General features: G+C 40.1%; 2 protein-coding genes across 4 annotated transcripts; one reads left to right on the plus strand and one right to left on the minus strand.

The window, feature by feature from the left end:
• Positions 1 to 2: 2 nt before the first annotated feature.
• pop7 (POP7 homolog, ribonuclease P/MRP subunit) lies at positions 3 to 2799 on the minus strand. Of its 3 annotated transcripts, XM_086284909.1 has the most exons (3): positions 2656 to 2692; positions 2343 to 2544; positions 3 to 1059 (listed from the first exon to the last, which is right to left on the minus strand). In XM_086284909.1, the coding sequence occupies exon 3, from the start codon at positions 1000 to 1002 to the stop codon at positions 547 to 549; it is 456 nt and encodes a 151-aa protein (XP_086141035.1). In that variant the 5' UTR covers positions 1003 to 1059; positions 2343 to 2544; positions 2656 to 2692; the 3' UTR covers positions 3 to 546. The 3 variants fall into 3 exon arrangements, with proteins under 3 accessions (XP_086141035.1, XP_086141048.1, XP_086141042.1); XM_086284922.1 differs by lacking the exon at positions 2343 to 2544 and having other exon boundaries at positions 2656 to 2799; XM_086284916.1 differs by lacking the exon at positions 2656 to 2692 and having other exon boundaries at positions 2343 to 2558.
• A 75-nt stretch (positions 2800 to 2874) lies between these two features.
• Positions 2875 to 13625, plus strand: LOC147336056 (up-regulator of cell proliferation-like). Its single transcript, XM_086284879.1, has 3 exons — positions 2875 to 3019; positions 4368 to 4530; positions 5836 to 13625. Exons 2-3 carry the CDS (start codon positions 4419 to 4421, stop codon positions 10500 to 10502), a joined length of 4779 nt encoding a protein of 1592 aa, XP_086141005.1. The 5' UTR covers positions 2875 to 3019; positions 4368 to 4418; the 3' UTR covers positions 10503 to 13625.
• The last annotated feature ends 2970 nt before the right edge of the window (positions 13626 to 16595 follow it).

A 16595-nucleotide genomic window follows, 5' to 3' on the forward strand; every position in this document is an offset into this window, starting at 1 on the left:
GATACACTCTGGCAAGTTTTTATTTTTACCCAGATTTCAAACAATCCAACATTCATTATATACATTTTGAGCAGCAGTTCAGAGACACAAATCACATTTAAACAGAGTCTACGTCTCAGTGACCCTCAGCTGAACTCACACTGTAAACAATTTGACAAAACACTGTTGTGATGGAGCTATAGAAGTTAGTCTGCAGAGTAACAACTTCCTGGCATGTTTATTGTAGCTGCTACTGCCACCTAGTGGAGATTTACAACAATAACACCTGTTTGCTGCTTTCTTATCGGCATCTTTAAAACCTGAACACACAAACATTATACACATAAAAAAAAAAAAAAGTTGGCACAGCCACATATGTATAAATTATAGTGCACACTAGTGTTGCTCCAAAGCATGCAGACTGAAAAATGTATACAATACAAGAATAGCAAAGGTGGCTCTCCACATAAACTCAGTGTTTGTGATCTACTGGTTAACGAAGGAACAAACAGGGCCTGAGGACTAATGGAGAATCTCAGGCTGATCCACAGGAAACCTCCTGATTGGTCACTGAGCGTCAGGATAGAACACCTTTATGTGAATGGCCGAATTGTTACGTGTACGCGTCATCGGCTCTCCGGCCTCGTCCGGATCTTCGGGCTCCAGGTCGTCCACAAGCTCCACTGTGGAGGTGTTGGCTGCCAGCTGTAGCGCCCCCTGACTGCTGGCCTGCAGCTGAAGGGCAATGTTAATAGCCCGGTTGATGGCCAGGCCCAAGCCGTGAACACAGATCTCTCTGTGACCCCCACCTTCCAGAAGCTTCTGACAGCGCGCCAGCTGAGCCCGGAAGTCCGTCTTCATGTTGACGTAGACGTCGTTGCGTCTTTTTGGGAGCTTCCGGGGAAGACGCTTCCTTAGTGTGTACTCCACTGGGTCCATCTCAACAGCAGGTGAGCTGGAGTCTGTGTGTGCAGGGCCCGTCTGAGGGATGGAGGACATACTGGGGTTGCGTGGCTCTGTCATGTTTAGATTTGTGCCAGGGGATCAAGTTGAGGTAGCAGGTGGGGCCACACGAAGAAGCTGAGGAAAGTAGACAGAAGGTGGTGTAACATGGTCAGATTAGCCTCAGGATACCTTTCAGAAATACTATTCAGAATGGATCTAATGCATCATCTCTATATCTGCACATAGAAAACCGACAGTAAGGTGACATATACACAACATTTCAACATTTAAGCATCCGGAGTCTCTACAGCATTTATGTTCACCCTGGACAGCAATCATGAGGTCATGCTGGATTTATTCTCAGCTCAGAATAAAATCTACAGTATGTAGTGATGTTGTTGCTCCGTAGACATGAAGGCAGCCGTCAGGTTGTCAATAAGCTGCTCGCCACGGTATGAAGTAATCACGGTTTCAAAAAACCTGTACTGAGCTGTGGACAATCATTTATCTGTGGACTCACTGATGGAAATTTCCTGTTATTTATGATTCATCCCATTCTTAAAAACCCATTTCATCATGATGCCATGCTGGAGATGATGGGAGTATTTCTGAGACCGATGACGGTGGTGCAGCTGAAACCAATTTAAGATTCTTGCATTTTATCCATCAAGTTTATCATCTGTTAGTAAATTTGAAGTTGAATAAATGTATCTGTAGTTTATCTGCAGTATCTGCTCAGTATTTACCCAGTGGTAAACAGTCTACCCTGTAGTGCGTGTTTCTGTCATGCATTTTCCATTTCACTTAGTGGAACTTAAGGACTCTGGTTAAAAGGCTAAGCTTAAAGAGAATAAGTAGGAGTCACATTAGCAAATATAGTCACTTCCTGTAAAATCTCAGTTAATTTATATTGTTTCGTTGGTAGTAGGAAAAATACCTTAAGGACACACGAATACAAATCACCTTATTTGTGCATGACTAGATAAAAAAATTAATGCATGAAAAATAAATCAAATAATATTTTTAGATTTTTAATCATCTTATGGTTTGCAGCTGTTCAAGCTGGCCCAAGATAAAAGTGAATTCAACAACAAAAAGAGCGAAAGATGAGAACGGTCCCTGTATAACTCGGGTAATGAGTTTCGAAATGAAAATACATACAAACATCTACAGATACGCTCACCTGAGCTGTGCTGGTGAGCTCTTAAAGTTATCACATCTTCCAGTAACGATAACGTCCGTATCCCGAACAAACCCAGTGTCTCAATCTAACATTAATAAAGATGTACTTCTCTAGGAGCAACTCGCTAACAACGTGCTAACGCTATAAACAACAGTGCAGTGGCTAAGCTAAGCTAACCGTGTAAATGAAACACGAGTGTTTCCTCTGTGTCACTCCATCCTGGGAGTACTCTTACCTTCAGAGCACAGACTCAGATCACAATGTCTCTTTATATCATGGCCAGTTTATACGGAGCATGTTTTTTAAGCTGTACCGCAAGCTTCCCTAGATAAACTGGTAGTTTATTCTCTGCGTACCGGAAGCTCGATAACTGGCTGGGGAAAGGTGGGTCACAGCGCCGCCTTCAGGCGTGTTGATGCCTGCGGCTTTAAGACTTTCTGAAATAAAATGAATGAACGCAAAATATATAAACAGCGAAAACAAGAAGCTTTATATTCAGGACATACGGACTCGAACATATAATAACAAAAATAATTCAGAATATTTACCATCTGCAATTCTTCTATTTCTTTATGCTTCATTTTAAGGATAAACGTTGATTCCAACGTGTGCCTTGCCTTTTCTAATATCTGATCCATTCGAAGTTAGGAAAATGAAAACGGAAACTTTGTTCTTGGTAATTTGCCGTTATTTATTTATTTATTTTGTAAATTATAAAAGCTAAGAGACTTGTCACGTGGTCATTAAACCAAAAGTGAAAATGATCATAGTTCCCCAACACCAACAGAATAGCAGGAGCGCTCTCACTGCTGCCACATTTGGAGATCTACAGGACGGTTTGTCCGTAAATTTACTGCATAAAGAAGAAAAAAGCCTGAAGCAGAAAAGAAAAAGCAGAGCTGTTATGTAAAGGTGAGTTGTTTTAATACTGATGTTTTGTAACAGATATCTCAGTGTGTGTGTCTGCGTATCATCTGATTTATGATTGTTTTAGGAATTCTGTCGCATAATAAGAACATTTTAATAAGTGCAGCAGAGAGAAGCAGCTGGTTCAGTCTAAACACCATTAATGTTGTAATGACAAACAGTTTTATGCATCACAGAGGGATCAATAAATTGATTTCCGGGTTGAGAACAGTGGGTGCTGGATGACGACGCAAGATCTTTCCTGAGTCTGCGCAACGGGCGTGTGCTTATTCTGCAGAATAACTACATTTACCTTAGAATATTTAAATATATTTTAATGCTTTTCTAATTTAATGCAGGACTTAAAATACAGGACTCTTACTTGCTTATACTTCATTAAAATATTTGAGTAATCTGAGTACTCCTACTCTGCAGAGCAGTTAAAATAATTTAAATAATGACTTTATTTGTAAAGCACTTTACAAAGAGTTTCAGACTTCAAATAAAAGCCCCACACAGTAATCCAACATAAAATAATTTTCTGTCTTCTGTGTTGTGCCACTTTTTAAGTGATATCTTCTGTATTAGGCCTGCAGGATTTCACAAGTGCCTTAAATTCACACCCTTCTTAATAAGGTATTTTTCCCATTTTTTGATTGTCAGGGTGGTGGCCTTTGTGGTATACAGACTTTCAGACTTTCCTCTTATTACTTTCAGAGAGAAGATGCCTATTTAAACTGGACAGGAGGATGGGATGACAGGGTTTGACAGGCAAGGAACTACTTTCCTGAAACAAAAATATTGTTCTCATGAGAAAATATTTATGTGATGACTTCACTTGTTGTGTTGATGTAAAAGTGCTTTTGGGTGCATTTGGTTCTGACTATGATGCAGATGAGTGGAGGCTGTTCACTGACAGCGCAAAGGCCAGCTTAAAATGTCTCCTGCTGCATACTGGAAATTAGTTTGCATCCAGGCCAGTCGGCAATTCTGTCCAGTTAAAAGGAACCTGTGAAAAAAACTTTAAATTGTGTTGGAGAAGCATAAACACAATGAGCAGAAATGTGAAAAAAAAAAGGATTTGCACAAAAGTGTATGTGATTGAATATTTTTATTGCTGCTTTTGAATCCATCATCATCTAGTTTCTGGAAAATGGCAGATTTAAAAAAAAAAAATAAATAAAAAAAATTGCTGGGCAGTGAAAAAAAAGCAGTAAAGATTGATTTTTAAAGTTTTAATGTAATGAAGTAACAATATCATGTTTTAGTAAAAAGGCTTGATATTATGTGCATCCTGTGAGCAGCAATTGTAAGTAAAATGCTTTATTATTATTAACATCACTAATCCCCACAGATCCTGATCCTGCTCCTACCACTGCATGGGGGGAGAAACCGTGCATGATAAATGAACAGCTCAACTCTCGGCAACATAAAATCAAACAAAGAAAACTCCTTTGAGGCTCCCGAAGAAATGGACAGCAGTGAAACACTGTCTGTTGAGACGTCTATGAACACAAGTAAGTGAAAGGAATTTACTGAAAAAAAAAATTAAGAAATATTTCAGATATTTTTTTTCCTTTTACAAAGTGCAGATTCAGTAACTCAAAGCAAACACAAATTAAAAACAGGTGTTCAAGGAGCGCTACAACTTGTTTCCTGATGTAGATGATCAAATTCAGATTCTTGTAAAAAACAGGAGCTACAATGACATAAACATATCTGCATTTGTTTGTGCATACGTTTGACCTCATCATAACAGCATGTGAGCCAAACAAACACATTTTTCTTTGCTTTTGTGAAGTTATTGTTACAGCCTCACTTGTAACGTTGAAAATCTAAAGTTATAGATGAATCTGACTGATGGCATTAGTGCTATTATTTTGAAGCCTTTCAGTGATCACACTGTTGATGTGATTTTACAACAACTGTGAAGTGGAGATATCATGTCTTCCCTGCCATGTAGTGGAAAATATAGTGGGCAAGAGTAAAAAGTATTTAAAGTACATAACACTGTGTTATTTTTTGTACACACTTGTCTTAACATGGTCATTATCTTGTCCAGCTTTAGACTTTAATACATCAGCTAGAACAGTGCACAGCATTTCTGCAGGGCCTTTAAAAAATTCCAGGGATTTTGCACAGGGACCAGTTCCCACAGAACCTAACTTCTGGACAACATACTGGAATGTAACTTTAGACCTGTGGATCAGCATTTTGAATTGTCTCAGAGGAAGAACAGTTCATTAGGCAGTAACTACCCATATGGAAAAGATATATATAAATCTTATAAAGTTTGTATCTGTCTTGTGTGAAACTTGTATGAAAAGCATACAAGAGTGAAAACAGATATAAGATCCCTTGAAAAATTATATAATGAAACTTGTATGTTTTGGATACTTACTAAAACAATATATGAAAGTAATGAGAAAGTGGCCACTTTCATGAGTAATCACATATAAGTTTTTACTATTTCTTTTCCATATGGGTAACCTCCACTAAACTCTACTATAAAAATATAGGATAAAACTTAACATAAAACCAAATTATATTTCTCTTCTTACACATGTTGAACTAAAATCCAGTGAGAAGCAAAAAGATATATATTAATAATAATATACAACAGCTAACAAGATTACAACAGTCATACAGTATTCATACCATACTGTGTGAAAACCTTTCAGTCATCGCGGCCCAAAAAAAACGAGATGAGGATATTTTAAGGTTCTTGCATAAAGAAAATCATTAATTGATTTAAAACATGTTTTAAATGGCCTTTTAAAATGCCAGTATTTTGTTAAAATTAAGATTCTCTGTATCCACAGAGACACAGCTGGAGAGGTTATTGGAGGACCTGGGCTTGGAGCAGTACTACAGAGAGAAACTATCACTCAGCAAAATACTTGAGATCACAAAAAGAACCATCACTGATGAACCTGCAAAGTGTAAATCAGACCAACTATGGCATTTTCTAAAGAAACTGATGATGGTTAATGTGACAGCTAGAAATGTGACATATACCTCAGAGTGTGACTCAAGCGGTGATGAGGATTCAGGAAGTACAGAGTTTGATTCTGACAGTTCAAACACAGATGACAAGGTGAACCCTCTTGATATAATCACTGCTCTCTTTCTGTGTTCTGATGGTTTTGTACAGCAGGAAATGGCACTAAAAATGTCCACATGTCAGTTCTCTGTTCCTCTGCTGCTTCCCAATTGTGACACCAATCAGTGCACACTCATGCTGTGGGCCATGAGAGACATTGTTAAAAAGTACAGACCTCAGTCTCTGTCAGAGTCTAAGGGCTTCATTGAAGACAGAATCGTTCTCTCTGAACTTCCAATGATCTCTTTTGTCAGACTGGGTGAGTGCTCCTCGTCCAAGTCAGAAATTCTCAATAAGCTTCTGAGCAATTCTCAGCAGTACCATGACACCTTTGTTCATCGCAACATGGAGTGTGGTGACAGTCCAAGAAGAATATCCAACGGACTGACTGAAATTACTTGGTATCTTCCTGGTGGAAACACAAACATTGATATTTTCAGTCAGCCAGTGGCTGTAGCTAACCTTCGTGGTGACATTGAATCTTTTGAAACACAATACTCCTTTCTGTGTCAGACATCTGCTGCAGTTTTTGTGTTCTTTGACCATTTGGACGCTGAGTGCAGTCTACTTACTAACCAACACCACAAGGCACAGATCTTCTTAGTGGGTAACTATTACAGCAAGCGGTTCAGTAAAGATGCTTTAGAAAAAGTAGCAAACAAATTGGGCTTGACTAAAGACAAGATCATAATTATTAGGAAGAAACAGAAAAATGAAGCAGACTTTGTGAAAAGTTTGAGAAAAAAAGTCAGTAATGTGGTGGAAAACTCAAAAATGAAGATGACAATAGCGCAGATGGCAGACATTGCCTATAAACTGGGAATCCTGGTTGATGAAGACTCTCCAGAGTGCCAGACTGCAAAGAAAAATGCAGAAGCCATCACTGCTGAAATTCAAGATATCCATAGATTCAAAGAAGATCAGCTTCCACGACAAGGTGAAATATGGAAACTACTTACCTGGTTAGAGAAGGAAGATTTTCGACTTCAACATGTTGGGTCTAAAAATATAGAAGATTACAAAAGCGAACTTCAGAAAAGGAAAAAAGAACTACGAAAAAAACAAAACTCTTATGGCATGTTGACAGCTATGACATGTTTCATCAATGCAATATCAAGCCCAGGAACAGAGAGGTTTTATTTCCTGAAATTGATGCGAATGAACCTCGATAACATGTCTCGTGTAAAACTGTCTGAACTTCGGGAGAAATATAAAGAAAAATGTAAGAACTCTGAGAACAAAGAGGAAATCAAGAAAATTGACAGACAAATTTCCAACAGCTCACTGGGGACTGAACACTTCTTCCGTGAAATGGGTCAGCTCTATGAAGCCTCACTGTCCCTTCCACAAACAGATCCAGCACGTCAACAGCTGCAGCATCTGCCCAAACTGTGTGCAGAGTTGTTGCTTGATGGATTTCCTCTTGAGCTTGTAGATGGAGATGCATCCAACATCCCTCTCAGATGGGTGAGTGATATTCTCTCTCAGCTCAGTGACTTGGTTTCTCCAAACAGAAAGATCCTGGTGGTCACAGTTCTTGGAGTTCAGAGCACAGGAAAGTCCACTCTCCTTAACACCATGTTTGGAGTGCAGTTTGCAGTCAGCAGTGGTCGATGTACTCGAGGTGCCTTTATGTCGCTCATCAAAATCAATGAAGACATGAAAAAAGTCCTAAACTGTGACTTCATGCTGATCATTGACACTGAGGGCTTAAAGTCACCAGAACTTGCACAACTGGACAACAACTATGAGCACGACAATGAGCTTGCTACACTTGTTGTGGGGCTGAGTGATGTCACCATTGTCAATGTTGCAATGGAGAATTCAACTGAAATGAAGGACATCCTACAAATAGTTGTGCATGCTTTTCTCAGGATGAAGGAGGTGGGCAAAAAGCCGAAATGTCAGTTTGTTCACCAGAATGTGTCTGATGTTTCAGCCCGTGAGAAGAACTCGCGAGACAGGAAACTGCTCCTGGAACAGTTGAATGAGATGACCCAGGCAGCAGCCAAAATGGAAAAGAAAGAGGAGAACAAGAGCTTCACTGATGTGATGGAGTACAGCCCAGACACTGGGAACTGGTATATTCCTGGACTCTGGAATGGAAACCCACCAATGGCCCCAGTCAATGCAGGGTACAGTGAGGCTGTATATGAGCTCAAGAAAAACATCATCCACCTGCTGGGAAACTGTGAGTCATCTGCTAATGATATCTCTGAGTTTAAAGAGTGGATGACAAGTCTGTGGACTGCAGTAAAACATGAAAACTTCATCTTCAGCTTCAGAAACAGCCTCGTAGCTGATGCATACATGAGACTCTGCACAGAATTCAACAAATGGGAGTGGGAATTCAAAAAAGAAATGTACACCTGGGTAACAAACGCAGAAATAAGAATTTCCAATTTTGGTACAACTGCAGACAAATCTGGCTTTTCTGACATGAGAGAATTTCTCACATCTTTGGAAAGTGAAGCCTCCACAGTGCTGTGCACGTGGGAGACAAGACTTCAAGAAAATGTGACACAGTATTTCAAGCAAACAGAGGGTCATGTTTATCTTGTAGAAGGATACAGAGAGGAATTCTCAAAGAGTGCAACGAGCCTTCGGTGTGAAATGGAGAGAACTGCGTTTAATCAGCTCACAGCAGCAGCAGAAATCAGAGAGGGAATGATAAAACTTGATGAAATTAAGAAGAATGATACAAAGGAGATTGAAAAGGCAGTTTGTGCACTAATTGATGAATGTCGGAAAAAGAATATCCAAATGGGAGAAACAGAACTGGAAAATGAATTTCACAAGATGTGGAATGACACTCTGAAGAAACTTTCTTTTTCTGAACAAAAGACAACAAATGTCTTCACCAGCGTATCTCACTACCTGAGAATCAATCTGTCACACAGGGGGAGTCATGCATGTGAATTATTAAGTCAAAAAAGTCTGCAGGATTGTGGAAAAGAGCCTTTCAAATATACAAGTGAGAACCTACTTCGCAGAGCTACACATGCAATGGCTAAATTTTTCAACATTCAAAATCACATAATGAGTGTACAGAAACTGGCTGACAGCATCATAGATACCTGCACTCAGTTTGTGAATGAAACAGTAAAAAGAAAAAACAATTACTCTGACACTTACATCCAGGAGATCCTACACATGATTGATGAGAAACTACAAAACAATCAAGATGTTAGGACAGACATCGAGTTTGAAGTTTCTCTGAAACAGCACATCTGTGGATTTGCAGCCAGAGTGTTTCAGAAAATGCACGATTTCATCCAAGCAAATGATCCCTACAGATGTCTGATGAAAAACAAGGAAAGGTTTTGTGATGATTTCAAAGACATCTTTAATAAAAGAGACCAGTGTCAGAAGAAGGCAGAAGAATTCACCAACCGATGCTTGAAGCCTGCTGTTGTAGACTTTATCAGTCAGTCCCTGGGTCCTAACATCATTGATAAAATGCTGACATGTGAGCAGTTCAGCAATCGAATGTCCTTCCAGTATTCCGTTTTACTGGATTTACTCTCAAAGGATGATTTTAAAAACTATGTGAGCTATATTGACTCATATGAGAAATATGTCAAGATGTGGATTCACAAACAAATAGTGGAGCACTTTTCAACTGCGTCAATAATGTCTGAGTTTGAGGACCAACGTCTCCAGTCATGCGTCATACACATAAATGGTGCAATCAACAAGGCAAAAACAGGAAAGAGCGATGATTTGAAGACATTTGTTGAAGATATTCACAAAGAACTTGGTGATAAACTGGTCATTTCCCAGGATGCTCTTGGTGCTTTCATGATCCTGAACAATGCTGACAAGGAACAGTTTGCTCGCTGGCTCACAGTGTCTGTGGATAAAATGGCAAAAGATCTCAGAACAGAATTCCAAGCATTGACCTTTGAAATGAAACTAAAACACCTCAAAATGAATCCCCAGAATGAGCTTTTTAACAAACTTGTTGGTTGTGGCAAACAGTGTCCATTCTGCAAAGCTCCCTGTGAGGCAGGAAGAGAAGGCCATACTGAGCACTTTGCTTCACTGCATCGGCCAGAGGGTCTGGGTAACTACAGGTGGCTAGGAACCCCAAAACCTGTCACTGACATATGCTCCTCTCTCGTGATCAGTGACAACAGCTTTAGATGCAGTGCTACAAACAATGAATGGCACCCTTATAAGCGTTACAAGGAAATTTTTCAAGACTGGAAAATCCCTCCAGATGCGAGCCTTGAAGCATCAGACTACTGGAAATTTATAATGGCAAAGTACAACAATGATTTTGCTAAAAAATGTAGTGCAATACCTGCTGATATCCCTTCAGCTTGGAAACAAATCACAAGAGATCAGGCAGAAAAAAGTCTCAGAATGTCGTTTCACAGCTAGTAAGAGGAATTACATTCTTCCTCCTATTCTTTAAGTGCAGAGAACACATCCAATAATGTGATATCAGATCACTGTTATGATGTAGATTAATGTACATTAGCTACTATGCCTCTACAATACCGTAATACGAGAACATTTCTTTTACTATTGCTCACATTGACATGAGTTTGCAGTTAACACCTGAAATGAAAAAGAATCTGCTCAAAATGTGCCTTGTTTTGGTTTTGTTGTCATTTTATATTTTTTTCAAATATACATTTATGTTTCTCACGGATACCTGAGTCTGTATGAGGTATTATTCTACTAAGACTAAAAAAATCATTAGAATTTAATGTTGTTTTTATTTCCGAGGTATTTACATATTCAGTTTTCACCTGTGAAAGTTTTCTTATCAGAGTAAGTAACCATATTCAGAACTTACATTCACTTTCTTTGTCTGATTTGTTTTTTAATTTTAATTTTCTTTACTTTAACCTTATAGTCATCATTCACCATTGTTTGTAAATGCAAGATTTAACTTTCTTTCATCTCAAGCTTTGAGTTATTGAACTAAAAAAAATAAAAGGCAAACAACAGGTTGGATTGTGTATTTGTCGCATCTATTTTATTGTAGCATGTTAAATTACATGAAATCCGATTTCAAAACAATCTCAGTGTTACTGTCACTCTCACACCCTCCAAGACGAGACAGGGGAAACGCAAACTGAACACACTGGCATAAGACACAGACTTTCACAATAAAACAGGAAACTCAAAACACACGCGAATACACAGACTCAGAGACGCGCTTTACACAGAGACCTGACTACACTGGGGGGGATACACAGGCAGGGATGACACAGAACAGAGGGAGCACAGAATTAACACTGGGAAGTCAAATAACAAAACCTAAAACTCAGAACTCAGGAAGTACCACCAAACTAGGGAGCTAGAAACACCAGGACAGAAACCAAACCGCAGTCACAATCCATGATGAAATCAAAAGTAAAAAGTACAAAAACACTGGGTCACCGATAGGGGTGGGTTTTTATAATAGATTAAAATCGATTCTGGCTTGGATAACGTGAAATCGATTCATTAAAATCCTGAATCGATTTTTTAATATAAATGTATTTTGCCCGAAATTCCAGAATCTCAGGTGAAACCTCACAAAATTTCAACAACCACCAAACAGCTAAAACAGTAAATGAGAGCAGGAACACAGATTCTGCACAGAGACGTAAACACAAAGCGCGGACCCAAGGATCAGAATCAGTGAGACGTCGCCTTTCTCACCTGACTGCACGGACACGGTCGGGGTTGAAAGCCGACAGCTCGCTGATTCTGATCTGTCGGCAGGTCCGCGCTTTCTGTTTACGGCCTTTTTGCGCCGATTCTAAAGCTGTTCGTTTATCTCTCTCCAAACAATATTGACCGAACCAGCAGCAAAAGAAGATCCAAACTGCACTTCACATAAACATCGTCATGAATTCACTCTGACTTTTGCTGTTTTGCTTCCACCAGATAAAATTACACTTCATGCACAGCTCGCTCTCTCTCTCTCTCTCTCTCTCTGTACTTCAACAACAGTTTCCCGTCTAAAAATCTGTTTTCTGCATTATTCGCTTGCTTGTTACGCACAAGTCTACAGTTATTTACAGCGCTGTCGGCTGTTTGTTTCCTTTTACATTCTTCCGAAAAGAAAACCTAATTTCTGCCGTTCAATACTGAACAAATTTAAACTTTTTAAAATTATGCGAAATGCGAAACGCTGTGTCTGTAATAAAACCGCTGTAACGTCAGAGGTAATGTTCATATGTTCATTAATGGTTTTCTTTCGTTTTTGATGTACTGCAGAATATTTGTATAAAATCCCAGGCCAGGAAAATCACCTTCATGTTTTTCTGTGTTTTATCTTCAGCTGCTTTGACACAAAGGCCTCTGCTGTGATGCTTACACCTTTGATAAAGTCTTGCGTGTGTCAGCTTCCTTTTCATAGATACAAAAATATGTAAATGTACTGATCTGAATTATAATATTTCTGACTGTCAACATTTCCCAGATTCAAATCGAATCGAATCGAATTGAATCGAATCGTGGATCGAATCGATTCGGGACCTTGTGAATCGGAATCGAATCAATTCTAGAAATCAGTGACGATACCCAGCCCTAGTCACCGACCCAGGACCATAACAGTTTTGTTCAATTTAAACACAAAGTGAGCAGCTGTGAGATCCAAGAATACAAGGACTGATTATTCAGTTGCATCTCTATGCATTAAAACATAATTTCAAACTCTAAGAAGAACTGCTTTAGTAAACTGCATCTGGTGAAACTTGGACTGAAACTTTTTAAAAATGTGAGTCTTAAAAACTTCTGAAAGGTAGTTGGACACCAATTTTCTAAAATTTTGCTGATAAAGGGCAATTTTGAAATTTGGCCTAAAATTCTGAAAGGAGAGAGGGGTCAGCAGAGTTTTTTTTCTTTTAAACAGGATGAATAACAAGCTCTTTAAAAAAATGCACAATAAGTTGAAGAACTACAAATCACCATGAGAACTGTGGTGGATTTTTGTATGATATGTATAACTATGTAACTATATACACTATATATCTATGTGCACTGAACATATATATTTTAACTTTCATGTAGAGTCTTAAGCACAAGACATTTTGCTTCACCGAGGTTTATTAAGGTTTTACAGTAACGGGGCAGTTAATGCTCTTACACAGCCACTTGCTGTGTAAGATTTAGTAATTAGGATTAATGTGTGATGTTTGACCGTGTCATGACCTATTGTGATAAGCCAGAGCAAGGGGTAGTCAGAGTCCTGACTGGCCTTTGGCCAAGACCTTGGCCTCTACCTGACCCCTGCTGCTGTGTTTGGGCGCTTGGGAAAGTTACCCAGCAGCAGGGGGCGGGGATACTGGTCCCTATATATTAGGGGACCAGAGGACACCCCCAGCACTTTTTCCCCTCTGCTGTTACTCTCTGTCCGTCTCTGTGTTGCTCTACTGTCTGTGCTTAAGGCTGTACACCCCGGGGTTTTGCTTTGCCTGCTTTCTGCTATGTAATTCTCTTGCTAAATGTCTGTATGTATTTTTTTCCTGCTGTTCGTATGATTCAGTGTATTAAACTCTGTTCCAAGAATTCTACTCTTTTAGCATTATCAATGTGGAAATTAAAATCACCCACAATAAGTTTTGACAATTCTAAAATCAAAGTCAGTAAAACACATTAGTTCCAACTTTAATAACCTGAAGCTTGAGGTTTCCTCTGCACATGCACATAAAAGTGGTGTTGGTAACATCTGACCAATCTAAAAGGTGTGTTTCACGAGTCATATGACTCTTCTTCCTGAGAAAGTGATCCCTATGACATTTACACCAGAGATGCTATCAAATGGTTATTAAAGAACACATAAAATCAATCCATCTTGTTCTGCTTATCCTTGTCAGGGTCGCAGGAGCCTATAGTCTAACGCATAGAGACAGACAACCATTTACACTAATGGGGAATTTAGAATGACTGTTTAACCTAACCCTACTAACTGCTCTTTGGACTGTGGGAGGAAGCTGCACACAAACTCAGAAAGCTCCCAGTCAGGTGAGCAGGTAAGTCCTTTCTATGACAGGTTACAGAGAACTGGTGTTAGAGCTAAGTTGAGGTGGAGATTTCTGCAAGCAACAGGTGAGCAGATTTCCAGGTAAGCTAGTTTCCTTTGAAGGTTCAGAGTAATTTGCTAGGAGAAGTGAGAAGTCACTGAGTTATCATGAACAGGCATTTGCAAGCAACAGGTAATAGAGGCGGTCTAACATGCACAATAATGATGAGGAAGATCTACAACGTTGCATACTGTTACAGATATAACAAAGTTCAGAAAATTCGACGACAGTTTCCAGGCCAAGACACACTACGTAGAGTTGGCTGACAGCACGAAGTGCAACTGAGTTGCAGAGCAAAGAGGAGAGGGCAAAGTTTTGCTTGATGAATAGCAGGGGACAGTGTCACAAAACAACTTTGAAATAGGCATTGTACATCCCCTCATACCCACCAGACATCTTCTCTGTGAAAGCAGCTACCTCCAATGGAGCAACTGTGATCTTCAAGCAAGGAAAAGACATCCTGCAACATAAAGATGGTACGAGGTTCCCAATATATGAATACAACAGACTGTACTACTTACAAACAGTAAACGCTGAAGTTGAAGACCAGTGTAAGGGTTGTTACGACATGTAAACATGGCATGAAATACTAGGGCACTGTAATTATGATGCCATTAAGATAAGATAAGATAAGATAACCTTTATTAGTCCCACACGTGGGAAATTTGTTTTGTCACAGCAGGAAGTGGACAGTGCAAAAGTTATGAGGCAAAAATTAGAATACAATAAGAATAAATACAATACACAACTGTACAGAATATAATAAAATAAAATAAAATACTATATACAGTAGAATAAAATAGAATAAAATATACAATAGGATAAAAGTAGAATACAAATGCTGTATACAACTGAGTAAAAATACAACGATGTCAGAAAAGAGTATTGCACTTAGTGTTATTGCACATGTGTGGATGTGTGTGTTTGTTCAGTTAAAGTCTTTGTTGTAGAGTCTGACAGCAGTGGGGAGGAAAGACCTGCGAAATCTCTCCGTCCCACACCGTGGGTGCCGCAGTCTCCCACTGAAGGAGCTGCTCAGTGCTGTCACAGTCTGCTGCATGGGGTGGGAGACGTTGTCCAACAGTGATGACAGCTTAGCCACCATTCTCCTGTCACTCACCACCTCCACTGGGTCCAGAGGGCATCCTAGAACAGAGCTGGCCCTTCGGATCACCCTGTTCAGTCTCTTCCTGTCCCCAGCAGAGATGCTGCCGCCCCAGCAGACCACACCATAAAAGATAGCAGAAGCCACAACAGAGTCATAGAAGGTCTTCAGGAGTGGGTTACAAGGTGTTGTTGATAGTATGACAATCAAAGGTAAAACAGATGAATCTGTCATACATTGTGAGGTGTGCATACAGGGAAAGTTTATTCAGACTAGGAACAGGAAGCCTGACGCACGAGCCGAAGCTGCCCTAGAGTTGGTAAATGGCCTGTATTTATATAGCGCTTTACTAGTCCCTAAGGACCCCAAAGCGCTTTACATATCCAGTCATCCACCCATTCACACACTGGTGATGGCAAGCTACATTGTAGCCACAGCCACCCTGGGGCGCTCTGACAGAGGCGAGGCTGCCGGACACTGGCGCCACCGGGCCCTCTGACCACCACCAGTAGGCAACGGGTGAAGTGTCTTGCCCAAGGACACAACGACCGAGACTGTCCAAGCCGGGGCTCGAACCGGCAACCTTCCAATTACAAGGCGAACATACAGATCTAGCTGGACCAGTAGACCCAGAGTCCAGAGATGGATATAGGTTTGCACTATCATTCACCGATGATTATTCCAGTGCAGGGTTTGTGTATTTTCTGAAAAATAAGAGTGACACAGCAAAAGCAACACAGATGTTTCTGGCTGATACAGCCCCGTATGGGCAGAATAAATGTATCAGATCTGACACTGGAACAGAGTTTATTGGAAATTAATTAGGCACTTCTAAGCAAAAAAGGGATCAGGCACGAGACCTCAGCACCATACTCACCACATCAAAATGGTCTTCTGAACAAAATTGGTGCACACATTTTGATATGGCCAGGTATATGCTACGGGCGACCGTGGCTCAGGGGGTTGGGAAGCGTATCTGTAACCGGAAGGTCGCCGGTTCGATCCCCGGTCGTTGTGTCCTTGGGCAAGACACTTTACCCTACCGCCTACTGGTCTTGGCCAGAGGGGCCGATGGCGTGATCTCTGGTCAGTCTGCCCAGGGCAGCTGTGGCTACACCAGTGTGTGAATGCGAGAGTGAATGAGTAGTGGCATTGTAAAGCACTTTGGGTGCCTTGAAAAGCGCTATATAAATCCAATCCATTATGCTAATAGTGAAAGAGTTACCAAACAGCAGCTGTAGTGAGGAACAGATGCTTTAAGAGATGCACAAAACAGACACCATATTTAATGCTGACAGGAAGAAGGCCAAACCTTTCCAAGATGCCGAAATTTGGGTCAGTGTG

Source organism: Aulonocara sp. 'chitande type north' Nkhata Bay, linkage group LG3 (assembly GCF_057382095.1).
Source record: "Aulonocara sp. 'chitande type north' Nkhata Bay isolate Kocher_YH1m ecotype deep benthic linkage group LG3, A_spYH_male_GT1.1, whole genome shotgun sequence".
In the NCBI taxonomy this organism is placed as follows: domain Eukaryota; kingdom Metazoa; phylum Chordata; class Actinopteri; order Cichliformes; family Cichlidae; genus Aulonocara; species Aulonocara sp. 'chitande type north' Nkhata Bay.